Raw genomic sequence first — 27799 nt, forward strand, 5'->3', positions numbered from 1 at the left:
GCTGACACAGGAGGACCACCTGGGCACCCTAAGAGGAGCCTCCATTATGATCCATGACATTGACTCTGCCATTCCATCGGATTGGCTCCTTCCTCCTGATGATCCCCCCAATATCCCGTGGACGGCCTCTTTCACCCACACCTGAGTTCCTCTGGTGGTTTTTGATTTTTCACATGGCAGCCTTAACAACACTCATGGTTTCAGACTGGGTGGCCTCCTGACAGCGCCCCAGTGGTCGATTGGTAATGACCTTCCCTCCCCCCCCTTCAGGGGGTCCGTGTGGTGGTCCGCAAGGGAAGGAAGTGGGCAACAGAAAGAACCCCCCCCCCCCCGCCCCTTGTAGTCAGAGGCGTGACGCATCCTAGCAGTTATGGCTTTGGGAGAACAGTCCGTTGGTCCACATAGTGGGACCCCAGAGAGTGGCAATGGAGAGACCCATCAATTCAAGATCGTGAGGACGCCTTCCCAGTTACCCGGCTTGGCCGTGAGATCCTCCTCGAGACCACAAATGGCACCCCAGCAATGCAGCAGCATTGACAGGCACAGGAGTCCCTGGAACTTTCATCGAGGATTTCTGGTGGAGATTCTGGTGCAGGTTCCTTCCCTGGAAGCTCTTCTTCTTTCTCTGGCTCCTCAAGACCACAAATGGCACCCCAGAAATGCAGCAGCATTGACAGGCGTAGGAGTCCCGGGAACTTTCATTGAGGATTTCTGGTGGATACTCTGGTGCAGCTTCCTTCCCCGGAAAATCTCCTTCTTTCTCTGGCTCTTAGCCCATTGGAGCTTAGCTGTGGGCACGTGGCTAGCGATCCCAAACAAACCAGCGAGCTGTTGCCGCTGCGGCAGCCTTGAGGAGGCCAGCGACATTGCCTGTGGGACTGCCCCAAGGCACTGCAGGTATGGCCGTGCATCTTTCACCTATTCACCTTTGATCTGAGCACCGCCCACACTGTCACATGGGGGCTGTAGCTTTGTTTACAGAGGCGGGCAAGGCCTTACTTTACAAGGATGATGGACAAGGCTTTGCTTTGAGTCTCACTCACATGGACATCTCTGTGATGACTAGCAGCAGCTCTGATAATACGGCCTTGGACTCCAGAGTCACACACTAGCTCGGGATGGGAGATCATCAGCAGCATAGGAGCTTCGCACATCTGGTGAGCCCAATTCAGCGAGGCCATCGATGGCTTGATCCCCCCCCCCCCCTTCCCTGCCGGTGCCAGAGCAGATTTCATCTGTTCCATTTGGGTGGATCTCATACACATCCTCCAGGGACCATTTTGAACGCTTGACTGGTGATTCAGAGTGTATGCAGCAGCAGCGTGGGGCTTTCTTCCATGCCTGGACCCCGGGCCCTGCTGTACGATTTTTTCTCCTTCTAAAAAGCAGTCAAATATACATATGAGATAAGGGGGGATCCCTTCTCAGCTGGCCGCTCTGTTGGATGGAGGCCACAACTGAAGGCAGAGGGAAAAGCCACATTGGGGACCTATAGTGCCAAGTAGCTCCACTGTTCTCCCTGGATAGGACGGTTTTTCTTTATAACTAATTGAAGGATCTTTCTTTGGGAAAAAAATCGTTTGCTTGAAACAAATGTTTCGGGCTTTAGCTGAGTGCATTTTGTTTTTGTGGTGCAGGTTGTGACTGATTCAGGACTTTTACATTTAGCTGAAAGATCATCCACTCTTCGAATCCTTAAGCTGAAGCTAGCACAATGCTCACTGGCTTCTGAAGTTGCCATCATGCAATGTAGGTTAAAATGAAAGAGACCAATGTAAGTGTTGGTGATAGTATTTATGTCAAAGACAGTTATTGAACCTTTATTTGTGTTGCTGGGGGCAACTTTTGGCATGTGTTTTCAAGTGCAAGAAAGGAGAGAATCATGATAGAAAAGACAATAGGGCTCAAGGGACCTCATTAGAGGTCATGTTTTGACTAGCCTGACTGCACTCTCTTGCAAATTTTATTTATTTATTTATTTTTATTTTTTTTTTTGGGGGGGGGGGGGGTTGTGCGGTGGAAGTGTGCAAGGGATTCTTTACTGCTGCACACTGTGTACATTTTTATCAATTCATGTATCAACATTTGAAGGATTTAAAAGGAAGCTCCAGTCAACTTTTAAGTCCTCAGCGTAAGTTTTTGTTTTCCATGTGCTTCAGTGGCAAATTTTTGCAGCAACCTCAGTCAGGTGGAGTTAAGCAACTTCAGGCATCTTGGCGATCCTCCAATTTACGAACTAGTCCAGGTATCTTCTGCGTTAGTCCATCAGTTGTAGAGAGAGGTGCCATATTTTTTATAGTGAAATATGGGGTAAAATTTGGCTTCCTTGGGTTGAATATAAAATATGCACTTGCATATGGAGGGTTCAATGTGGGACCGGCAGGGAGTTGAAATGGGCGAAGATTGCCTGTCCCATCCCTGTATGCCTGTGGGACCTGCTAGTGGTCAGCCATGATGGCTCCCCACCATTGACAGGTGGGGATGGTTCCAGCCTGAGTTCTACTAGAAATCTTCGCTACATATCATGGTGAAGGATAATTCATGAATCAAGGGCTTCAATGAGCATAGGAGAGGCTATCAGTCGTGGAGCCAAGTTTTTTTGAAAAAACAATTGTATGCTGTAGATTGTCTCCCTTGCAAAAGTGAATCCATAATTTTTTGATCACAGAAATGTACAAATCTTACTGAGCTCGCTTTGGAGTATTCGCCAATCACAGACACGTCTCTGGAGCTTATCTCTCTCTACTGTAAAAATCTTCGAAGCATTTCAGTGAAATGCTGTAAAAAGGTGGGCCATCATAAGGCACTTTGTCTTATACAGGGATTTATAGGTCAAATAACACCTGAGAGAAACAGACATGTGCCTGTAACAGCTTCTGGGCATTTAACACAAAGCTTTTCCTCTGTGCAGCTCACGGACACAGGTTTGAAGGCACTGCATCAATGTGGGAGCCTTGTGTCCATAAACTTGGGACAAGCCTCGGGGTTGACGGACGGGGCTCTGATAGCCATCTGTAGTGGCAACCCTCTCTTGAAAGTTCTGGTCTGTATTGCCATGTACAACATGTAGTGGTCTCCGAGACTGCGGCTTCTGGAATTGATACTGCATATGTATCCTGTAGGTTGCAGGCTATGGGCAAATCTCAGATAGAGCATTGAAATCTGTTGCAACTTGCAAACACATGCGAGAGCTTGCTTTGAACAACTGCTCACGCATAACAAACTATGGGCTCAAGCAAATCGCAGAAGGGTTTGTATTCCTTTAAAGCCTACTTTTAATTCCATGTTGGAAATTAGATATATCTTACAATTATGCATTTTTTGATGCTCACTTGTAGGTGTCCAATGCTTCGGTACATCTCTCTGAGCTACTGTGAGCATATAACTGACTCGGGTGTGATTGCATTGGCCAATGGGTGCCCGAGGATTTTGAAGGTTCGGCTGGATGGATGCCGCCTTCTTTCAAATCCATCTGTGCGCATTCTTTCCATCACAAATAAGAAGTTGCGGTATTTGAGTATGCAACATTGTATGAAGTTGTCTGATGACGTATTTCGTTATCTTCTGTCTGCCCCGTCTCTCAGATTTGTTGATTTAGGAAGGTAATGTTGACATCTATCATACATAAGAGCCTTAGGTTATCTTTTTAATACAACAATGTGCGTGCGTGCGTTTGTGTGTGTGTGAGAGAAATGAAATGAAATGAAATGTTATATTAACGTCTTCAAAAGGCTAAAGTGACCTATGAGACCAAAGTTACAACCATGTGACATCTGATACACTGTCTGGAAAAGAAAAGAAAGAACTGAAGGTAAGTATCTAGCCCTACAATACATCAGTAGTAGGGAGCATCCGGAAGCAGCAACTAGGGAGAGTGGGAAGCTAATGCTACTAGTCAAAATGGGGTACATGAGTACATGGATACATGAATATGGGGGAGTACAAAAGTGACAGTGAGTACAACAGTATATGGCTGGAGTGGTAATCATCCTAGGAGCTCTAGCATGGGTCTCTACCGATAGGCCTGGATATCTGCCATAGTGAGATGCCTGGTCGGACGAGCCCGATGCCTCGCAATGATGCTCTGAATCCTCCGGTGTAGGCACCGTCACCGATGTGAGGATCCACGAACCCTCGGGCATCTGGATCTACCCAACTGGATAGCTCTCTCAACTAGAGTCCCACGGGGTGCCCACTGCTGGGCTATTGGCGGCTGTGTGTCCTCCCGGGTAGTCCCTCTAAAGAAGTCAGTAATTTGTCTCTATGTGGACTCCCTGCCAGTCAGGCGTCTGCTCCTGATAATGGACTCTCTAAGCCTGTGGATCTCCAGGAGATAAAAACCCAAGCATCGCTGATCACAATAGTCCGTGACTCTAGCCAGTGGTCCAAATCCCTCCCTGAAAAGGCAATGGTAGAGAGAGAGAGAGAGAGAGAGAGAGAGAGAGAGAGAGAGAAATGAAAATGAAATGAAATGATATATTAACGTCTTCAAAAGGCCAAAATGACCTATGAGACCAAAAAGGTTACAACAATTGGTGGATCTGATACAAATTACAATGTCTGTGTAAGGAAAGCTAAAAACAATTAAACAACTAACTGAAACTGAAACAACTATGAGGAAAAGTACGGTACCAGGAGCTCCTAATGGATAACATGTGGGAGGAAAACTCCAGCAACAAAGGTAAGCATCATACACATCACTATCCAAAGATGTCTCTCATCGGTCGATGGCGGATATCCTCAATGTCCTCCATGGTGAGTACTCTGACTGGACGTCTCCCATGCCGTGCTAGTATGGTCCTGATCCTGTGTTGTAGTCTCCGCCGGTGTCGAGATGGACCTCTCATCTTGGGGCGCCTGGACCGCCCCAGTTCTATAGCCCGATCAATCAGTGTACCTCTGGTGCGGCTGTACTCTGGGGCTAGCTGCAATGCCTGCTGACCTGACTGCTCAATCTCTGGTCGAAAGAAGTCTGTAATCTGCCTCTGTAGGTGTCTCTCCCTCTCTGATCCCCTCCCTCTCAGGAGACCCTCTCTATGTCTACGCAGCTCTAGCAAGTACAATCCGAGGCATCTCTGATCCTGGTATCTCATGACTCTAGAAAGTGGTCCAAAGCCCTCTCTGAACAGGCAGTGAAAACGGCCTCGTATCTCATAATATACCGGACAGTGACATATGTAATGTAACTCTGTCTCTGGCTCCATCTGGCACAGCTGACAAATCCTGGCCTCAGCTGGTACTCCTCTGAATCTGCCAGTCTCAATCTCTAGCTGGTGTGAGGATGTGCGCATCTGACCAATAGCACACCGTACCCCATGAGAAAGATGAGTATCCATGTAGCTGGGTCTAATCACAAACCCATCCTCCGTGAGCTGGAGAAGATGATCTCTATAGAAAGCCATCTTCGTACCAAGCTCGTGTGTCGGCTGTATCCATGTCCTCCTAGTGTCCAGCTGAGTCAAGTCTAGCCTGATAAGTCTGGTAATCTCTGCCCGTGTGAGAGAGAGGGAGGGTGCATCCAGGGAGTACTGAAATGGAGGTAGCCTGTCCATACTAAAGCCATGCAGTTGGAACCAAGCTGTCATCTGTGCATACCAACATGATCCGTCTCCCTGTGATGCCAACTGTCGTGAAGACTCCAGGGCTAAGCGAGCATATCTGTCTCTAGGGAGAGCCCAAGTGCTATGTATAAAGGAGACTGATCGAGTGAGTGCCTCTACTACCAATGGGGGGGCAGCCATCTCTGCACGGATAATATCATGTGGTACGGAGGCCTTGGCCCTAATCATCCGGGAAATCATAGAAACCAAGGACCTCTCCATACGTCTCCATCCATCAGTGCTACCAGCTCGGCTGTGGTGATCCACCGAGGGTCCCCATATCTCCACTCCATACAGCATGGCTGAAGTGACCAAAGTGTCAAAGAGCCAGAGCTTTGTTCGAGGTTCCTGAAACTGAACCTGCGAACACATCCTCTCTAGTCTCCCCAATGCTGCATAAGCTCTGGTCAATCTGGTCTCCGCTGCTCTCCTCAAGGAAAATAGTGGGCCACTAAAAACCACACCAAGGTAAGTATATGCATCTGTATACTCCACTATCTCCTGACCATATGTAAAGGTGGGCATTGACCTCCTAACCCACTGTGCTGTGGTGTTAAACACCATCACCTTGGTTTTACCAAGGTTAATAGACAATCCACTGTCCTCTGCAAACATGTGCAATGCATCCAAATGACGCTGCATCCCCTCTGGAGAATCTGAGATCAGCACAATATCATCAGCATACAATAACAGCGGAATCCATGTCCCTGCTAGCTGTGCTCCTCTGTCACCCGCCCGCTCTACATAGTCCGAAACCTCATCCACATACATCCCAAATAAGGTGGGGGAAAGAGAGAGAGAGAGAGAGAGAGAGAGAGAAAGCTGTATTAACGTCTACTAGAGGCCGAACTCGACCTATGAGAGAGAGAGAGAGAGAGAGAGAGAACTGAAATGAAATGAAATGATATATTAACGTCTCTAAGAGGCCATAATGGCCTATGAGACCAAAACTGAGAGTACATCTGAAGTTGGTGTCTCATCAAAGAGAACAAGACTAAAAAAGTACAATAAACTGATTGTCCTACAGTTATAAGAACAGAACTACAAGACTCCGAGATGATACTGAGTAGAAAATACTGGAAAATGTATATCAGGTAGATCCATGTATGCTGATCAGTTGAAGTGTTGCCCTCTCCTTAGATCAAGTATCTCCGCCATGGGGCTGTCTAGAATGGAGAGGTCGTAGAAGCGAGGTAGGCGCCTCCGATGCCGAGCAATAATGGCTCTGATCTGGCGATGGTGAGGATGCTGTGGTCGGGATCCTGGTGGGCGTGGCCGACGAGCACGACATAAGATAACTGCTCTATCAGTGGTGACTCCCTGGGAGCGTGGTCGGTGCTCTGATGGCCCAATGGAGGAGGTATCAGGAGGTGTGTGGGTTGGGTTGCTGGTGCTGGTGCCGAAGAAATCTGTCAGGGTCCTCTGTCTAGGTACATCATGGCTCGGCCTCCTGTCTGCCAAGAGGGTCTCTCTATGTCTCCTGAGCTCAAGTAGAAACAATCCGAGGCATCTCTGATCCTCAAACTCCATGACCCTACGTAACGGCCCAAAACCCTCTCGGAAGAGGCAATGATATTTTCCTCGGATCTCATAATAGACTGTACATCGGCAAATGTGGTGTTCCTCTGTCTCTACCTCCTGGTAGCATAGCTGACAAATGCGGTCATCCACGATCTGATGCACATATCGCCCTGTCTCAATCCGCAGCTGGTGTGATGAGGTCCGGATCTGTCCAATGGCACAACGTATCCCATGTGATAGGTGTACATCCATGTACGCCGGGCGGATGATAAAATCATCCGGTGTGAGGTGTAGAAAATGGCTCTTGTAATGAGTCATTTTCGTGCCCAAGGGCTCAAGGGGGCTAGTCCATGTCCTCTCTGTGTCCGCTCTGATGATATCCATCCTGATCACGCGGTTTTGCTCGGAGCGGGTGAGATCCAAAAATGGACAATCCAGACTGTACTGAAAGGGTGGTAGTGCCTCTATCCGCAAACCATGTAGGTCAAACCATGATCTCATCTGAGCATACCAACAATGAGTATCTCCATCCTCTGCCAACTGTATGGATGAGGTCAATGCCAAACAAGAGTACCTCTGCTGAGGAAGCTCCCATAGCCGCTGTAAAAAGGTAACTGCCTGGAATAGGGCCTCGGTTACTCCTGGTGGGGCACCCAACTCAGCCCGAACAATCTCATGTGGTACTGATGATTTGCTCCGAATCATGCGGGCAATCATCATAATCAGTGGTCTCTCCATTTGCCTCCATCCCTCATCTGTCCCTCTCTGAGATTTGTGATGTATACTGGGCCCCCAAATTGGAGCTCTGTACAGGAGGGTCATTGTAACAAGCGTATCAAATAGCCACAATTTGGTGCGTGGCTCCTGAAACTGTATGTGTGCACACTGCCTCTCAAGTGCCCCCAAAGCTGCATGCCCTCGAGCTAATCTAGTTGCTACTGCCTCCTTCAGGGAGAAACGCAGACCTGTGAAAGTTACTCCCAAGTAGACATATGACCTGATGTACTCTACCGGCTCCCCTCGAAAAGTGAACTGAGGCTCTGATCTCGTCACCCATGCCTGTGTGGTGTTAAACACCATAACCTTGGTTTTTCCAAGGTTCACTGTCAAATCTCTATCTGCACAGAAAGCCTGTAATGCATCCAAGTGTCTTTGTAGTCCTCCTGGAGAGTCTGAGATTAGAACAATATCATCAGCATATAACAAGATGGGTATCAACACCCCTGCCAGGCATGCCCCTGGGCCTCCCAATTTGTCTACATAATCAGAGACCGCATCAATGTACAGTCCAAAGAGGGTGGGCGATAGCGGGCATCCCTACTTCACCCCTATCGTGCTGGTCACCCTATCAGATAGTCCGCCTGGAGCTCGGACTTTGCCTGTCTCACAGACTCATACAAAGCATATATCCCCCACTACATATCCTCGGGTACCTCAATGTCATGCAATCTGTGCATAAGCTTGGCACGTGGTACGGTATCGAAGGCTTTGCGGAAGTCCACAAAGCAGCAGTATATCGTTCTCTTCTGTGCCCTGCCCTCTTCAATAAGTGCCCGAAGTGTCAGTATGTGATCCAAGGTAGTAAATCCTCTCCTGAAGCCAGCCTGTCCATGTGCTCGATAATTGTACCATTAACCCCTAATTAAGGGCCTTGCAAATACCAAATTTGGGGGTTTTCAAAATTGAAGCCTAAATTGGCTAATTAAGGGTACCTGCATACTCTCACATTTGGGGCTTTCTGAGAAATTGAGGCATTGGCACTCAATTGAAACCACTATAATTGACAGATTTTAGGGCTTTTTTAATCTAACTCTTCTTTTATCAAATTGAAGCCTCCACCAAACATTGAGAGTCCGTCAGGTGCTTTGCCTTGGTCCTCGGGCCTAAAATTACGAGCCAAGCATCCACTGCTTGGCATCGCTGTCGAAAGAGGATCTACACTAGCAAAACATCATGCATAGGAAATCCCTGCAACTTCCACATTTTTATGTTTTAGCTTTGTGTGTTTGAGTCAACAAGGGTCCTCTGCCCGGGTCATCCCCCAAAATGTGTATTTTTCCCTTATTTTGTATGCTCCAAACTCTAAGATTTGATAAATCCTAGCCAGGAGTAAGGGGGGGTGACAAAGATTAGTCGCTATACTTTGCCTAGGTTTACTCGGGATTCTGTTACCACAACACGGGAGGTGTTGAGTGGTGAATCAGCCGAGGGGGGACTGGAAAGCAGAGTAGGTAATGAAACTTTTTTGCGTAAGGGTCGCACCACTCCTTCACTCGGAAGGGGGGTTTGTTGGAAACCTGGAGTTAAGTGTGGGAACAGTCTCTTAGCCTAGGAATATTCCCTTGAGGTAAGCAGTGATGTCACACCTCATTTGATAAGGTCAAAGAAGAGGTGGTACTTTCAGCCCATAAAAGGGGCACCAATGTCCTCACAAATTAATCAATCAAGCAATGTACTTTGTGCCCAAGCTACTGTCTTATCTTGTACTTTCTCTCTCTCTTCCTTCTCTCTCTAGCCATTGCTCTCTTGCGCACACACCCGCAATAGCTCTTGAGTCAACATGGCTTACATATATAAGCAGGGTATTGGCGGAAGGCTTTCCCCACACTTGGTCATCACACAACATCTCACCCATACACAATGTTGGAGACATTATGGAGCCCAATAACTACAGGACCATCATCATCGGCCATACCTTGGCCAAGCTATATCGATCCATGTTGGAGACAGAGCTCAGCTCATTGGCAGAGAGAGGGGCATAGAACACGAGGCCAGGCAAGGTTCAGGCGGACCTTCTCCGCCCTGGATCACATCTTCACACTCAAAAGCCTCATTGAGTAGGCCAAGCCTGATGGCCGACGCCTCTACTGTTGCTTTGTGGATTTTCTGCAACACCTTTGATACGGTGCCACGTGATTGCCTACATATCCTTGGGGTCCATCAGACATGATTTGGGGCATTATTGCTTTATATGAGTTAGTGATTGGGAGGGTGAGATGCCCTGGAGGACTCTCAGAGGAGATATCTAGTATTATTGGGGTGAAACAGGGCTGCCCGCTATCCCCCGCCCTCTTCGGGCTATACATTGACGAGATCTCAGACTTTATTGACAAAGCGGGAGGTGGAGAGACATCCCTAGTATGGCATACTCATGTCTATTCTCTTATATGCTGATGATATAGTGCTTATTTGCAGACTCACAAGAGGGACTACAAAAGCACATGGATGCCCTACAGGACTTTTGTTTGCAGAGAGGCTTGTTAGTTAACCTTTGGAAGACCAAGGTCACGGTTTTCTATACTTCCCATAGCAAACTCATGTCTATTTGGGGATCACTTTCACGAGCTCCAACGGGCGCTTCTCCATAAGACAAGCATGAGCAACTGGATGATTTTGTGCTTGTCTTCTTTGATGATATCTTGGTGTATTCAAAGGATGAATAGGAGCATGAAATGCATGTGAGGAAGGTTTTGGACACTCAAGGTAGTATAGTTATATGCAAGGAAGAGTAAATGTACCTTCTTCACATACAGGGTTGAATATTTTCGTCATGTAGCTTCAAAGGAAGGGTTGATTCCAGATCCTGCTAAGATCCAAGCTACAACCAAGGATATTCAAAGTTACTTGGATTTAAGAGGATGGTGTCGAATCTTGTATACCAACTTACTTCTTAGCTCAAGGAGGAGCTACGCTTCCAATGTGGGCACCAAAATGTCAAAGTAGTTTTGAGAAGCTAAAGGTGGTACTTGCTTGTTAACCTATGTTAAAGCTTCCAAACTTCAACGAGTCATTTGAGGTGAACTTATGCTAGCGATATTGCTATTGGCAAAGAACCATAGTCTCCATGCAGTGGTGAATGATGATTTTCAACCAAATATCCAAAAAGAATCTTCCACACAATCAACGGTATTTACAAAAGATTTGGCATCAGCATTTTGGCAACTATGGATGTCAGATGCGTCATCCTCAGTCATTGGATGCATGTGTACTGTAGGCTATCAGTCAAGGTTTTGTAAAAAATCAGCCCATGTTGTGAGCTCTAATCTAAAAAGGGACAAAAGAGGCTATGTATGAAGGCAATTTATGCAAAAAACACATGAAAGCAAGCTACTGCAACTTATGCAAATTAACACAAAGTTAGCCAGCTAGTTAGCGTACTTATCCTAAAAATAGGACCCCTCTCTCCCCATTCTACAAATCTTCTACAAGCCTTTTGGGAGTAGCCGAGAGAGACAGAGAGAGAGAGAGAGAGAGAGAGAATCAAGTCAAGAAGAGTAGTAGATTCAGCAACAGACTCACAACGGGATGGAGCAAGGATCCCTAGAGAGAGCAGACTCTATAGATTGTGCCATGGAGTAGAGCCTCAGTTATATTTATCAGTGCCCAGTGTATTATGAGATCAGGGGGAGATTCCACTGCCTGTTCAGAGAGGGGTTTGGGCCATAATCTCGGGTTATGGAGTATCCAGATCAGCGTTGTCTCGGACTCTTCCTGTTGGAGATCTGACGACATAGAGAGGTACTACTCAGAGATGCTCGACCCCAGCACCCATCTCAGTCTACCATCACCAGTTTTTTTTGCCCACGTGAGGAGGACACTTAGATGGATGAAGCCACGACATTAGCGAGGAGGGACCAACCATCTCGCCCCTCAACCAGAGTTACCCTGCACCGTGCCACCTTCCTGGACCTCAAGCACTCCAGGTTCACCAGCCCCAGATTGATGAGATCCTCGCCCGCCACTGAGCATCTGTAGCTGCTACCTCATCCCACTTCTCCTCGGCCCTGCAAGTCTAGGGGCCCTCACCCCCTCGCCGATGCTGGGACATCCTTTATGGACCCCTACCACACATCGATGGATAGCTCCCTCTCCACACTCACACCCCCGTATCCTTGACACCCACTTGTATCCACAATGATGAGGATGATCCTCCATGATGAGGATGACGATGATGATCAACATATCTACATTTACCTAGGGATTAGTGTTAGTTCTTTTTGTTATGTTGTCTTCTTTTTTTCCCATCATGAGATTCCATGGACACATTGTACGCCTTCTGTCTCATAGACCCGTTGGGACTTCTGCAAGACATTAATATATCTTCTTCTTCTTCTTCTCTCTGGACTCCACATGTACACAGGGCCAGCATGACGCCTCAAGCTCGGGTTGTACTCTCCCATGAAGTGCCCCTCCCATGAACTGTCTGTCGTCTCTAATGTTGTGGCAGTTTGATGCATGCCAAAGAAGTATGAGAGAGAGAGAGAGAGCTATATGAATGCGTACAAAAGATCAAAGGGTCTATGAGACCAAAAGTGTTACATTACATCCATGAAGTAACTGTATCATGTCATAAACATAAAACAAATTAGCTAAAAAACAGAACATCTATGGGTATGACGATGTTACAATGTATCCGTGAAGTAGCTGAAACATGTTGTGAGAAAAAATGCCAAGCTATAAGAAACAGAGGACTCAGCATGTTAGGTACATGCCCTTTATCTCGGGAATAGGGATCAATGTGTCTCCTTTATCTTGGGAATAGGGATCAATGTGTCTCCTCGGCATGTCCTCATAGAGACTCTCTACATCCACTGCCGAGAGAGAGAGAGAGAGAGAGAGAGAGAGAGGGTTGTGGTGGGGGAGCACATTTACTTGTGAGGTATTTGGTTTTGTAAATACTTTATAGCTTGGTTTCTTTTTTGGAAAAGCATTTTCTTACTGTATGATTAGTCTTCCTACCAACTTATAATCTTTTCAGGGCAAAATTAACTACTAGCGCAATGGATTCTTATCATCTTCAAAGACCGTTGGTTGAGATCTGCGTTGATGGGAGGCCATATACATGAAGCGTACACTTGATTGTCGAAATTATGGGTTTAAAGAAATGTGTTACGCTGTCTCTGCAACTTGATACAAGGTCTTTAGTTGTATTATTTGCAATTGTGGTCCACGATTTGGCCACTTGTGAGGGTGATTGTAGTTGTGGTTATCTTCTCCCCACAAAAAGGAGAAGTTGAAGTACTCTTTAGTGCCAGCTACCGCAGGTGCGTGTGCGTGTTTTCGCTCTTTAGTGCTAGCCTTCATAACAGTTGAGTCTGCTCTTCACCTCCGGAGAAGTGATAGGAATACAGTTTGATGGTATCTGTGAAGATTTGTCTACTATGGTGATGTATCTTTTGTGCATGAACTTGCTCCTACTTTTAGGCATTGATGACATGATTGGGGATGTCATAGCATGTAGTCTATGCTGTGCATGATGTAGTCGATATTTTGAAGCTTTGTAAGTAGATTCCTCTCGCTCTAAAAGTTTTTGTCAAGTCTAAGAAATAATTTAAATTTCCCATTGGTACATTCATACTGTATCAGCAAGTGTTGATTTAGAACTTGAGACAAGGAAAATGAAGTTGACATCAGATGTTGGCAACATCACAGCAAGTTTTTAGGATACAATGATCTTTTAAAGTAATCTTACATTATTGAAAGGGACCTTCTAGATGAATTTTGCAGTTGGTGCTCATGTAACACATTATTATAGGGTTAGTGAGTGCTCTAATAAAAATGCAATGTTAAACATTCTTGTTAATGTAAATGAATGAAATTTTGCAAAAACATCTTATATGCAAACATGTGACTACTACTTGCAAAACATTTTAAATTACTGTAATTGGCCAATTTCTTTCACTCATGTTTTGAAGGCTAAAGTGTAAAGAGTGCATCATAAAGTTTAAGCAAATTAGGGGAAGTTCCCATAAAGGCTTTGTTTAACAAAGCCTTCAAGCATTTAATGTGGGTACAAGCATGAAATGAAGGAGATAAAGGTGCTGGAAATTGCATGTGAAGGCTTTGTTTTCTTCACGGGTTCTCAACTGTGCCTTTTTGGCAAAGTTTGATGAGGGTGGCTTCATTGGACAGGATGATACCCCATGGGAACGTCCCCTTAGCTAGGTTGTTTGTTTCATTTATATCGTCATGACAGTATGCTTTGTTATGCCTATCTTTCATTTATTAAGTCTTTGTTTGCAAGTTTGCAACTTGCCAACATTGAGTGTTGGTAATGGCACGGCAATAAGTTTTGCTTTGTTGTTTTTCTCTCGGTGTAGCAAATCTCTCAAAAGGTGGTAGCAAATAAGTATGATACAACCAAAAGTTTAAACACAATCAAAAGACTACAGGATTGACTCTAGACATGGGGGAGAACAATTGTTTTTACCACACAGAAGTCATGGCATCCTTGTGTGTGCTGTCATGGACATCACTCAATATCTATCAAGAAAATGATGATAAGAAAGTGTCTTGTTAATAAGCAAAGTAAGGAAAACACAAGTAATTTCATAGAGTTAACATCATTGCAAACAATATGTGTATTGAACATGCTAACTTCTTGACAACAAGTTCTAAGAGCACCTAGGAAATTGTTGTGACGCTTTTTTTGAAGGACAGAACATGTAATTGAGAAACACTTGAATGCATTGAATACAAATTGCATGAGCAGAATTATATGTATACATGCAAATGTATAGTTAGTATATTTAGCTATAGAGTTGACAAGTGCACATGGAGATACACTTCTATCCTAACACCTTTCAATCCATCTCCACTCCTAATTTGTTTAGCATAATAACTCATCCTTGTCTTGCCACCTCTCACTCACACGCACATGGGACAAGTTGTAGACCTGTACATACCTTGGAATCAAGGTCCCAGCCTTGATAATAAATTTAATTAGAGTGCCATCGTAGGTGTCACATCAAATTCTTTGTTGCATTGATTACCTAGGTGGTGTTCTATAAAGTTAAGGTCCTTTGCATTAGGTTTAAATAGCATGGAAAAGAATCAAAAACATGTTTTTGTGACAATCATTAGAGGTACAAAGTCAGAACCAAAGACTTTCAAATGTAAAATCATCCCCATTGTTGCTTTTACATCATTTCTCTTTACAACATTCAAATCATTGTTTATTGATTTTGCTCAAAAAGCATTGAGTAAAGCTTTTCCTTTGAGCATATATTAAGTTGCTTTATAAATCACCTTTTTTTTACATTCTAATCTATCCTTTTATAGCGTTTGAGCCATGGTGAGTTGTCTCTTCGCTCTATACTCTTTCAATTTTTTAATAATCTATAGAACATAACTTCTCGACCTTAAAAATTTTGAATCGTATTCAACTTCTTTTCTCTCTCGTCCAAGAATTTAATGGACATGAATGTTGAACTTCTTTGACTATTTTTCCTCTCATTTTTTGAAATTCCCTTTTCTAGAAGACAAATCTAGGAACACTACAATGATGACATTATCAGGCATGATCCAAAGTAAGCCATCATGAGTGCCACATAAGATTTTCTTGGATGAGTCTCCCCCTTAGTCATAGATACACTTTTTCATACCATTACATACATCATGTATATACACTAGGGGTGGACTACCCCAACGCTAGCCCTTTCAGTCCTCCATGTATTCTTCTTTCTTGCCAAAAACCTATACAAAGGAGTACCCCTCCTTGTTCCAACATTACATGGTTGAGAAAAAATAACATTTTGTTTTATGTGGTTGATTATAAAGTCGCTTGAAATTTAGTCTTATCTTTATGAGAATTATTTTTTAAAAAGGTTCTCGCCAATAAAACCACAAATATCAAGGGTTCATTAAAGAGGTTATATTCTAGCCTTGCCCTCTATTTTTTTCGATGGTTGGCTTGAAAGAAAGTTCTTTTCTAGTAATAGTGGGATATTGTATGTAGGATGTCAACAATGTGCAGTCAACAAATCAAAGTGATGTTTCATTTGAGTAAATTGATTTCAAAGCTTTGTAATATGTAAATTCCTATAATGGGTAACAAAGTTTTTGGTCTCGTAAACCCTTTGGGTCTTTCATAGACATTAAAAAACCAACCTTTATATACATGAGTGGGAATAAACTCATCAGGGTAAACCACCCTTTATAAACATGAGTGGGTATAGACTCATTATAAAAAAGGACTCATTCCATAGGCTAGGATTCTTCCAAGACCCCCCTTCTCTAACTAGAAATTCTTCAAGGACCCTTTCTCATGGAGGGAAGTATTGCAAAGACCCCCTTCTTTAGCTTGACCACTTCTTATAGTAGCAATGCCATTTTCTTCTTGCTTCTTTTACCTTTGAAAAGTGACCTTAGAGGCCACATACGCATTTGCTAATTAATTTATTGCTAACGTTTCATACTAACCTTAGGGTCACACCTAACTCTCTAAGGATTAATGAACCAAGAGCCTTGATGCTATGTAAAAGCGCACATTTATTCCATGTGTTACTTGCAAGCAGTGGGATAGGTTGAATTCTCATGACCTTATTCCTACATTATTTGGGGGTTGTTATTCATGATGAAAAATCACACACAAATCATAGCACGGCCACTTGGACAACCCAATTGTAAAAACTTGAATCTTGGAAAACACAAGGCCACCAAAATGCCATGTGGATAGCTAAGCATTGGTTATTTTCTTGGAGTGTTGTATGTACAAATAAACCAAATTTCAAATACAAAAAATATATTAATCCCTTCTCTACCCCCCATGACATGAATTGGGAAAACTATGTGCAAATGATTGATAGAGTTTATATGGAGGCAATATTGGATCTCATCATGGAAAATTATTAATATAATTATTCAAACATCTTATTCCTCTCTATAATTATCGTCATTATTTGTTTTTCCCTATGTCAAGAAGAAGAAGAAGTGCCTCAAATTCATAGACCATTGAAGCATGGAGTAAAAAAATATATATTAATCCCATCTCTACCCCCATGACATGAATTGGGAAAACTATGTGCAAATAATTGATAGAGTCTATATGGAGCCAATATTGGATCGAATCATGGAAGTATTATTATAACTATGCAAACATCTTATTCCTCTCTATAATTATGGGCATCATTTGTTTTTCCCTATGTCAAAAATAAGAAGTGCCTCAAATTCATAGACCTTTATGTGTGGAGGATAGGTCAAGGCTCAAGTCCTAAAATTAATGGTCCCCTAGTTCTTGCTCTTAAGTCCATGAGCTAGTTCAAGACACTATGGAGTAGAGGTTTAGGACTTGAGTCCAAAACCTTAATCGTTAAAGGTCTCCTTGGGCTATAGTTCTTGTATTCAAGTCCCATACCTTCTTCCTAAGAAGAGGAGTGTAGTTCTTGGATTCAAGGCCCAAGCCTTGTCTCTAAGAAGAGGAGTTACAAATTTAGTTGAATAAGTGGTCTTGGACTCATCAAGTCCTAGACCTTGACTCATAGTATTCTTCTTAATAAAGTGTTTAGTTACTAGTGCTATACCTTTATGCCTCCCTAAAATGCCTTACAAAATGCTATAGGTAAATTTCAAATGGAAATAGGTAGCATTGGAAAGTACTGATGTGTTCGATGCATGTCCAAGGAAAGTACTTATGGGTTTGATGCAATTACCAACTTTGTGGTTATGGCCTTGTGAGCAAGGATAGAGATTTAATGATGTTAACCACTCTGGTTTAACATGGACTTACATGTTCTACTTTTGTAAGAGGCATTATGCCTCTTTTTTTAGTGAAAGCTTATCTTTTATAAGACAGCATTGGAGTTTATGAGAAAGCGAGAAATCATGAGTAGCTATGAAGCAAGATGGATATGCCAAGAAAAAGAAAATGAAGAATGAAGAAGGAGAATCCAAAAAACCAAATTTAGGAATGATGATGCAAATAGGGTGGCTAGGTTTAATGCATGGTAGGTGCTTTTTTTGAAATAGCTAACATGTCTCAGATGTGATAGGTCATTCGGAACCAGGTATTTTCACAACCTTGGAAAACTCTAGTTTTTCACGGCATCAAAAACTCAAGAGTTTGGCTCCTTTCACATCTTGACCTTGTCCTTGATGTTCAAGAAGTGCAATTAGCTCACATGTGTCAAAATGAATAAGAGAAGACGTGAAACTACATAGGAGTTTTTCATGACATGAAAAACCATCAGTTTTTTAAAAATTTTGAGTTTTTATAGTTATGTTGTTAGATAGTATTTTAGGGAGTGAATAACTCCTTGTTTTTCATAGCCTAAAAAACTAATGTTTTTTACGTGTGAACATCTTCTTCATTTTTTGCTTCTACGTGGCTTGGATATGATGGAGAGGTTATAGAGGCCTTCAACATTGGTTTTTAGTGTTCCTCCTTGTGGCATGAAAATCCTCTAGTTTTTTACGGTGGTAAAAACTTATTGGTATGTTTTACATGTGAATTTTTCTTTTTTCTAGATTGCCTCTTTGGCATCCTATCGAGTGTATGAGGATGTCCATAGATATTGTTGTAGGTTCTTGGGGATCCATCTCTTTGTTTACAATGGGTTCCTGTGTTTCTGCTACCTTTTTCTTTCCCTTGGAGTAGGTTTTTAAAGGTATTACCCATTTTACTCCAATCTTTGATTATGGATTATTGTTGTGTCTGCTGCAAAAGAAGGTTCAAGAGGGTTCTTGTGAGCTTTTGTATCTTTTGAATTCTTATGGAAAACACTCTTCTTTTCTTCTAGGTTGGCTTTATGTCTCAGTTCCTTGGTTGTACATTCTTGTGGGCAACACTCTTCTTTTCTTCTAGGTTGGCTTTACGTCTCGGTTCCTTGGTTGTACATTTGCTATAGTGACTCCTTATTTGATTTTTCTTATGCTTAGGTATCAAGAACTGAGTGATACCTTCATAGCCTTGAGCTTCTAGTACAATCATTAGCACCCCCAACATTGGTTAGTCTAGCTTCATAGCCTTGAGCTTCTAGTACCATCACTCGCACCTAGCATTGCTTAGTCCACCTTGATTTATTCTTTTGAAGATGTGCACTTTTTTGTGGTTGTAGATCATGTTATGGGCTTGATCGTCGGTGTTGAGGTCTATTTGGTACTCCATGTGTTCTATGTGGTGATGGCCTTCTATTTTGGTATCCACATCTTCTTTCCTCCTTCATAGTATCCTTGAGTATTTCCTAGCCCTTTACTTTTGAGATGGTCGAGGCTTTGGATTAAAGAGTGATGTTTCATTTGCTATAATTTTTTAGCATCTTGGAAGCAGTTCCCCTTGTGTTTATTGACCATCTTGTGGATGAGGGAGAAGTAGTGTCTTGTGAATTTTAGGATAACTTAGTCCACAACTTTGATGGGGCTCTAGAGTGGTACTATGATTGTATCATCATCCCTCTTAAGTTGAGTAATTTTGTTTACCCATTGGATGGCATTTTGTTTTGAAATCATTGTTTAGCCTTGCCTCATTGGCTTTAGCTTCATCTTTAGCTTATTTTCAAAAAAAAAATATAACCTTTTCCTATGTAGTCGGGCTAGCATATCTTGGATCAAGTCTTTATTACTTTTTTAGCTTACTCCCATTGATATATCCTTCCATTTCAACACTATCAAGGGTCTCAATTCTCACCTATCCTTGGGTGGAGTGACCTCCGCGACTTTGAATGATCCCATACCTGATATTTTAACTTTTTCTTCTTATTGGAACCAACCCTATACATAAGGTCTAGATCCCCTTTCTTAAGTTCCTTGTTCTTGACATTTTGGTCAAACTACTTTTTCCTACAGAACTCTACCATTAGCCCATGTGATGATACCAATATGGTTTCATCTAACTTCTTGCGATCTATCAACCTTTTAGCCATTGTGTTTTCACTAACTGCAATACCAAGCTTGGTACTAGGTATTCCATAGGCATCACTACATCTACTTAGCCTGTTGTTGGTACTAGGTATTCCATAGACATCACTACGTCTAGTCAACTTGGTACTAGGTATTCCATAGGCATCACGCATCTACTCAACTTTTGATACTAGGTATCCATAGGCATCACTGCATCTACTCGGCCTTTTAACTTTTTCTTCTTATTGGAACCAACCCTATACATAAGGTCTAGATCCCCTTTCTTAAGTTCCTTGTTCTTGACATTTTGGTCAAATTCCATCAGATATCCTCCTGCCCAAGACAGCATAACATGCTCCTAAATTCTGGTTCTAATTGATTCTTAATTCCTTCTTTATCTGCTGCCCTTCAAGACTAGCCTCAGAGAATGTCCATGGCAAATCTTGCACATGACATCCCCCTCTACTAAACTTGATGACGGGATTCCAACCTGTTCTTGGATGACTGTCATCATCCCAGTCTGTTCACAAAGTCCCGCTGTCATCCCATCCATCTCTGGCAACCCTTTTCACTGAAAACCCGGCCCGGTCTCCAAATCCAGTCTGACTCTGAATAAGATCTATGCATCTGTTCCATCTAGTCTCCAATCCGTTCTTGCCCTGTCTCTGAACACCGTCTTGGTCTTCATTCCTGAGAAATGAGTCTGGCACTCTCACTCCACCCCTTGGAGAATCCTCCCTTGGGACCATTGCCCGAAAACCTTTCTGGCTCCCAATAGTACCATCCCCTTTGGGCTTTGTGGAACACCACCAACCAACAAGAAAAGCAATTAGTAAAAATGCAAGAGGAAAAGTAATGGAAAAAAATAACCCACAACACATATAACTAGATTGGCCCTATTTCAATCCTTCATAGATATTGCACATCAATTAATAGTTTTATAAAAGGAGCGATACGAAAGGTGAAGATATCGTCGATATATAGTCGATATATAACTAGCAAGGTGGGCATGTTTTGGATAATGTATAATCAAATTTGCAAATATACGAAAGGTCTATACACATGTATGGGTTGTACAACCACTATACATACTGGCATGACCACAAATTCATAGTGTGCCCGTTCCGTACGGAAGGCTGTCTTGGGGATGTCCCCCTCCACAATCCGCACCTGGTGGTACCCACTCTTTAAATCCAGTTTCAAGAACACCTTTGCTCCATTCAGCCTCTCGAGAATATAGTCAATTCGAGGCATCGAGAATTTGCTCTTGATAGTCAGCTTGTTGAGTGCACGATAATCGACACACAAACGGGAAGACCCATCTTTCTTCTTGACAAATAAGATCGGTGCTCCAAATGGTGACACGTTGGGGCGGATGAAGCCAGATTGCAACAATTCTTGGAGTTGGCGGTCCAACTCCGATTCCATTGCCCCAGGCTTTCGCCCACCATGGTCCCCCCATCCAGAGATGTACCTGGAAGTGGTGGGGCTTTGGTGCAAATGTTCTCCAGTGCATGAATATGGGTATTTACTCATGGAGCAATTGCTACATTAATTTAGCCAAAAGAATAGTAAGCAATAAGCTAACAGATATATAATGGCTATTGAAGATTATTGGAAAAGGTTAATGCGTGAGATGGCTTAATCCGTGTGATGAGGCTTAAATTGTGAAAGTGCGGGTTCTTAAGCCGTGAGATGGAACTCCGTGAATTGTAATTCTGTGAATTTGCAAGTTTTGACCTCGTGAAGTTGTAGGTTTTGACCTCGATAGTTTTTTTTGGGTCATCTAGGTCATGACTTGCAAGCAAGCAACTGCTTCTGGTTGTCAAATAGTCAATTTGCCACAATGATGCAGCGTGCTTGGGTTTGATGTGTGGTAGGATTGATAGGTCTTACAAAGTCAATTCTCTATTTTTCAAAAGATTGTGTGACTAAAACTACTGTGAGCTTCATGTTGGCCACCATAATCTTTCTCAGAGAACCTTGTGAGCAGTTACCTCCCCCCCCTCCCCCCGACAAAGTGTCCTCCAACTATTCTAGAGTGTGCTTCTTCTAAGACATTCATAAATTCATCCTCCCGTAGACATCTCCTTTGCACATTATCTTTACTACCAAGCTTATACACTTGTCCCACTTTAATTGGTAAGGTGCTACAATATTGATAATTCATCGCATCTTATCTTTATAAGACATTCATAAATGCATCCTCTTGTACACATCTTCTTTGCACATTATCTTTACCGAGCTTATATAGTTGTCCCACTTTAATTGGTAAGGTGCTACTATATTGATAAGTCATGGCATCTTATCTTTACTCAATGGGTGATCTTATGAAAAACCATAAGCAAGGTACTATAATATTTCATTCCACTTTAATTGGTAAGGTGCTACTATATTGATAAGTCATCGCATTTTATCTTTATTCAATGGGTGATCTTATGAAAAACCATATGCAAGGTACTACAATATTTCGTCACTCCATTTAAGATCCAAATCTAACTTGAATAAACAAGCATCTAGAAGGTCATCATCAATACCGATGGTAGGTTCATCCTTCGTAATTCAAGACAAATGGTCACAACTAAAACATGTTGAGATCATTTTCTTATAGAGATCGTAACGTCTAATTCCAATAGTAAAAGCAACCAATGCATGATATGTCTTGCTGTACAAGGCTTGGTTAAAAGATACAATAAAGTCTGATGATCTACGAAGAAAATAACGTATTGGCCATAAAGATAATGACTATTTTTCTTCACAAGGTGAATAATTCCCCTTTATGTGGTGGTATAGTTCATTTTGACATCATAGAGTTGTATGTTGGCAAAATAAATAGGATAGTCCAATTTCTATTCCTTGGTTGTGCCAACACACCTCCAATTACAAAATTAGAACATCAACAATGGAAAGATCAAGTCCTAGTTAGGTGGTCTCAAGATAGGTGCACTTACTAGTGCATTCTTAAGTTTATTTTTTTACATTCTTGTATAAATTCAAAGACTATTAATAGTCGATAAAATGGCCTTACAATTTTGGCATAGAATATAATGAACCTTCAATAATACACAACGTGGTCCATAAATCTTTGTACTCCTTTGTAATTTGTTAGGGCTGGTAATTATATCAAAACTTGATTAACCGATACTAGCTTAGATGGAGGTGGTCATGGTGGTAAGATCGGTGGTGTTATAGGTACATTGGGTACTCCCTATACATACCCCTTGGATAGTTTTGTGCACCTTTTTGTATATGGCCATTAGCCTTATTAGCATGAACAAGTGGTGTTGGAAAAGCTAAAGGTTGCCTTGGTGTAGGAAATTAAACTAATGGTTAAGATTGAGAGAACCCACACATGGTGGTATCATGATTCCCTAAATGCATGCAATGAGCATAATTTAGCATTTTTTTGGGTGGCATGGGCACTCAAGACTTGTGTGAATCTATCTGTATATTGAAAACCAAATTAGCTCTCTTTGCGGGTAAAGATGCGTGTTACATGGTGGCTCTCTTATGTCTTTTAACTTTAGCTTTTCTAGTATGGTCGTGCTTAGTTCATCAACTATCATATTATTTACTTAGTTTTCTTGTATTCTAGAGTCATGAGTGATGACTCAAGAACTGAGATAGTACAATCATTGGATAATTTTTTTTATCAAATGTCTAGGGTAACTCCAACATATTACCTTCAAAATTATGTGGCCATTTTGCAACAAATATCCAGGGAAGTTGGTCTAGATAAGAGCAGATAATCATACATCTTCGGTTGTCGTACTCTCTCATAGAAACATGGTAATAATTAATCATTGGTCAACCTCTCCCGAAGTTTACACTAAGAGTTCATATGTTTTAATCAAGAAACGTGATCTCTCATTGACTCATGCTCTTATTACTTAATATTATGGAGATGTGTCACTCAACTCCATTTCTCATCACTTCATGCAAAACTTGACACGAATACGTTTTTAAGCGGAGTGAAATTAACTTTATCCTTAGGCTTCAAGGTTCTATACCATTGGTGAGCCTTCACATCTAACCTTAGGAAAAAAATGAATCCTCATTAAGTCATCTATTGGACCACATGTTCCCTCAAAGATTTCTATATATTGAATTGGGTCTCCACCACCCGTAAATATTTGTATCGACTTTGCAATGTGATGTGTGAAAGATCCCAGTCCCCACGGCGTAACGAATTCTGGGGTGCTAGCAGCGGAAGTAGCACTTCTTGCGCGGGACAGGGTCCCTCACTCGGGGCCTCGCCCACGTATATCCGGACAAGAGACTAATCCCTCGGTCATCTATTGGACCACATGTTCCCTCAAAGATTTCTATATATTGAATTGGGTCTCCACCACCCGTAAATATTTGTATCGACTTTGCAATGTGATGTGTGAAAGATCCCAGTCCCCACGGCGTAACGAATTCTGGGGTGCTAGCAGCGGAAGTAGCACTTCTTGCGCGGGACAGGGTCCCTCACTCGGGGCCTCGCCCACGTATATCCGGACAAGAGACTAATCCCTCGGTTCTTCCAGAACCGAACCCGAAAAACTTCCCTCGCCCGAAAAGCACGAGCGATTGTAGTCAAGAGCCTTAACTAACTGAACTGATCTGACCGAACCCGTAAGTCCCATAGTCAGATCAAGGAAAAGACTTGCACTTGGATCATAGAGACCAACGCTTTTTTCCTCATTGAGAGGCACAGCCCATTGATTCTTTTCCATAGAACAATTTTTATCCGGGATTTACTTCATCTATCGTACCATAACGGAATTGAGTCTCATTTTAGGGATCCATCAGTCCAGCCTAACCCCATCCAGTCCTGTGGGTTAGCCAACTGCCCAACCACTGTAGTGATGGGATCCATTTAAGAATTTGGTTAGGTTTTGTCTTGAGAACTAGGGAAAAGAGTTCCCAGGCCCCTTAGCCGGATATTCATGCAAACTTAAAACTAGACACACCACTTACACACCCAATATGAAATTGCCTTTTTCACACATTCAGCTGTCTTTAAAACAATATTTTAATGAAACTATAGTATCACTGATCATAATCCTCCAAAATATCCGGTTGAATCCTAATTTCCAATTTTTCCTTCATCGGTGTACCTATGGCATCATTGGCAACCAGAACACTCACGGCCTGTCCACTCAGGGGCCTTTTCGATAGTTCCTAGCTCATAGTACCCGGTAATATATTCACTTATAAAAATCAAAATGGAATCTCCGTTGAAGATCAGCAAGATCAACCAACATGTCCATATAAAAGAGCCATGGACTCATCCGTTGAGGACCAGCAAGGTCAATCAACCAGATCCATGCCTGAATTCAGAAAACAACTCTTACTCCTTGTTCCAATATCTTCCACGATGCACGTGTGGGTATCTTTGGTGACCCAGAGCCTGAGCACCGTATGGTCAACACGCTCTAGGATCCTTCGCAGGTCACCTAGCACTTCACTCATAGGCCGCTTCCTTGGTCCCTCATCCACCGTACCAGAAGCTCACCATTTAAACAGGTCATAAATACAATTTCTATAACGAACTCTTGTCTTTCCACATCAATCCACATTATTTAATCCACATCCACCATTTCATATGTATTCCCATCCTCATCCAATCACATCATTTTCATCTCATATCTTTCCTCATTTATCCTCATCAGATCTCATCCACTCGCATCTACCCATATCCACATCTCATCACATTCATTCACATCTCATCACATCACATTCATTCACATCTCATCCATTCACATCACATCTCATTCATTCACATCTATCCCATTTCACATCACATCACATCACATTCATTCACATCACATATCATCCATTCACATCTATCCAAATTTATATCACATCCATTTCACATTACATCTCATTCATTCACATCCCGATTCACATCACATCACATCTATCCACATCATATCTCATTCATACACATCTCATCTCATTCATCCACATTCATCCACATCCATCCAATAGTTCACATGTATGACTACCCACATCTATCCATACATTCATATCTATCACTTCACATCCACATATATTCATGTCACATCACATATCTTTACATCACATCACATTCTTTCACATACACATCCACATCCATTCTTTCACATACACATCCACATCCATTCTTTCGCATACACATCTATATCCATTCTTCACATACACACACATCCATTCTTCACATACACATCCATATCCATTCTTCACACACATTCACATCCATTCTTCACATACACATCCATATCCATCCATTCATTCACATCTATTTGATTCACATCACATCTCATCAAATCTATTTTCTATGCAAGTTTTCAGTTTGATTTTCTTTTGAAGATAAGGAGTATTTCTTGAATCAGTATCCCCAAAACTTCTTGATCGGAGTTCTAAATTTCATACCAGAATTCCTCAAATTCTATAACCTTGATCCACAGATCAATTCGAAGGGTCTCAAACTTAGTTTCAGATTTGGCAGGAGTTTTGAGTGTATTTTTTTAAACTGGTCACACCTTCTTTCCTCAAAACTGACGAAAGAGTTTGGTCTTGGTCATAGTCTGATTCAAGGTTCTAGTCGAATAAGATTTTTCCTGATCTATCTTTCTCGAAAAGGTTTGATAATTCAATTACTATTTTACTGAATTTCTTTCTTTGAATATTCACTTAACTGATTTCTAAATTAGTTACGAATTCCAATGAGGAATAGATTAATCATTTATCTGAATATTTCGATCTCGATAGATTTCTTGAATTCTCTTTTTACAATCCGAGTGAATATAAAACGATAGAAATTTCTCAGTTAGAGAATTTAATTATTCATTTATCAAATACTCATAGAATTTAAGAGAATTCTAATTTTGATATAAAAATTCTTTATGCATCGATTTATGCATAAAAATCAACTTCAGTGGGAATAACTCTTTTATTTAAAAAATCCTTTTACGCATCTATTTATGCATAAAATCAAATATAATAGGAATAACACTTAAAATAAAAAGAATTTCTTTATGCATCTATTCATGCATAAAAATTAATTTTTATAAAAATAACGCTTTTATAATAAAAATTTTTCTTTATGTATCTTTCTATGCATAAAAATCAAATTTAATAAGAATAACACTTTTGTAATAAAAAAATTCCTTTATGCATCTTTCTATGCATAAAAAAATCAAATTTAATGAGAATAACACTTTTGTAATAAAAAATTTTCTTTATGCATCTTTCTATGCATAAAAATCAAATTTAATGAGAATAACACTTTTGTAATTTAAAAAATTCCTTTATGCATCTTTCTATGCATAAAAATCAAATTAAATGAGAATAACACTTTTGTAATAAAAAATTTTCTTTATGCATCTTTCTATGCATAAAAATCAAATTGAGAATAACACTTTTGTAATTAAAAAAATCCTTTATGCATCTTTCTATCCATAAAAATCAAATTTAATAATTAATATCAGTGATATCCATGCATATTCATAGGTGAATATATACATGGAGTAATTAGAATATTTCTTTTAGATGCAAAAATGGTGGGAATTACTCTTTTGGAATAACATAAAAGCGACTTTCTTTTCCACAAAATTCTAAAAAATTTTACCATAACCTCCTTTGTATGGCTGACCATTTCTCATTTTTATCATTCTTTATTTAACTTAAATTAACCCAAATTAGATTTATAGAACTCTAATCTACATAATTTTCTAAATTCAAGAGAGTAAACAATAAAAAGAGTTTAATTAATCCTTTAGTTAATCTTTCTAGGATTGAGAAAGGTTGGAATGTAAAGAGGAGAAGGGGATGGCCTTTTTATCAAAGGCATAGCATTTGAATTTAACTCAACATCCGCAAAACATAAAAATTAAGAAAACCATAGATTCTTCATTAAACAAGTAAGAAAATTAGCTTACATAGAGCTTATAAGCTCTCCTTTGGCTTGAGGGATTGAGGGTTCTACTCTTGTTGAAAGCAAGAGTGGCCACCAATCAACTTTGGAGAGGATTAGGCCAAAAATAATTGAATTATTAAAAAATTCAATGTAGATGGCTCAGGACAAGAGCAGAGTA

At 41.5% G+C, this 27799-nt stretch overlaps 1 protein-coding gene across 2 annotated transcripts in view; it reads left to right on the plus strand.

The window, feature by feature from the left end:
- The window catches only part of LOC147633279 (uncharacterized), a 100418-nt gene extending 86946 nt beyond the window's left edge, over positions 1–13472 (plus strand). Inside the window, exons 7-13 of one of the 2 annotated variants that reach the window (XM_086806313.1) lie at positions 1638–1749; positions 2160–2245; positions 2669–2788; positions 2912–3043; positions 3123–3250; positions 3339–3474; positions 12880–13472. In XM_086806313.1, coding sequence (XP_086662439.1) covers positions 1638–1749; positions 2160–2245; positions 2669–2788; positions 2912–3043; positions 3123–3250; positions 3339–3474; positions 12880–12897 — 732 coding nt within the window. In that variant the 3' untranslated portion in view covers positions 12898–13472. Of the gene's footprint in view, positions 1–1637; positions 1750–2159; positions 2246–2668; positions 2789–2911; positions 3044–3122; positions 3251–3338; positions 3603–12879 lie in introns of both variants that reach the window. The other variant, XM_086806312.1, reaches the window with a different exon arrangement.
- Positions 13473–27799: the final 14327 nt, after the last annotated feature.

This window comes from Cibotium barometz, chromosome 12 (genome assembly GCF_041138505.1).
Source record: "Cibotium barometz isolate CiBa-2024 chromosome 12, ASM4113850v1, whole genome shotgun sequence".
Lineage (NCBI taxonomy): Eukaryota > Viridiplantae > Streptophyta > Polypodiopsida > Cyatheales > Cibotiaceae > Cibotium > Cibotium barometz.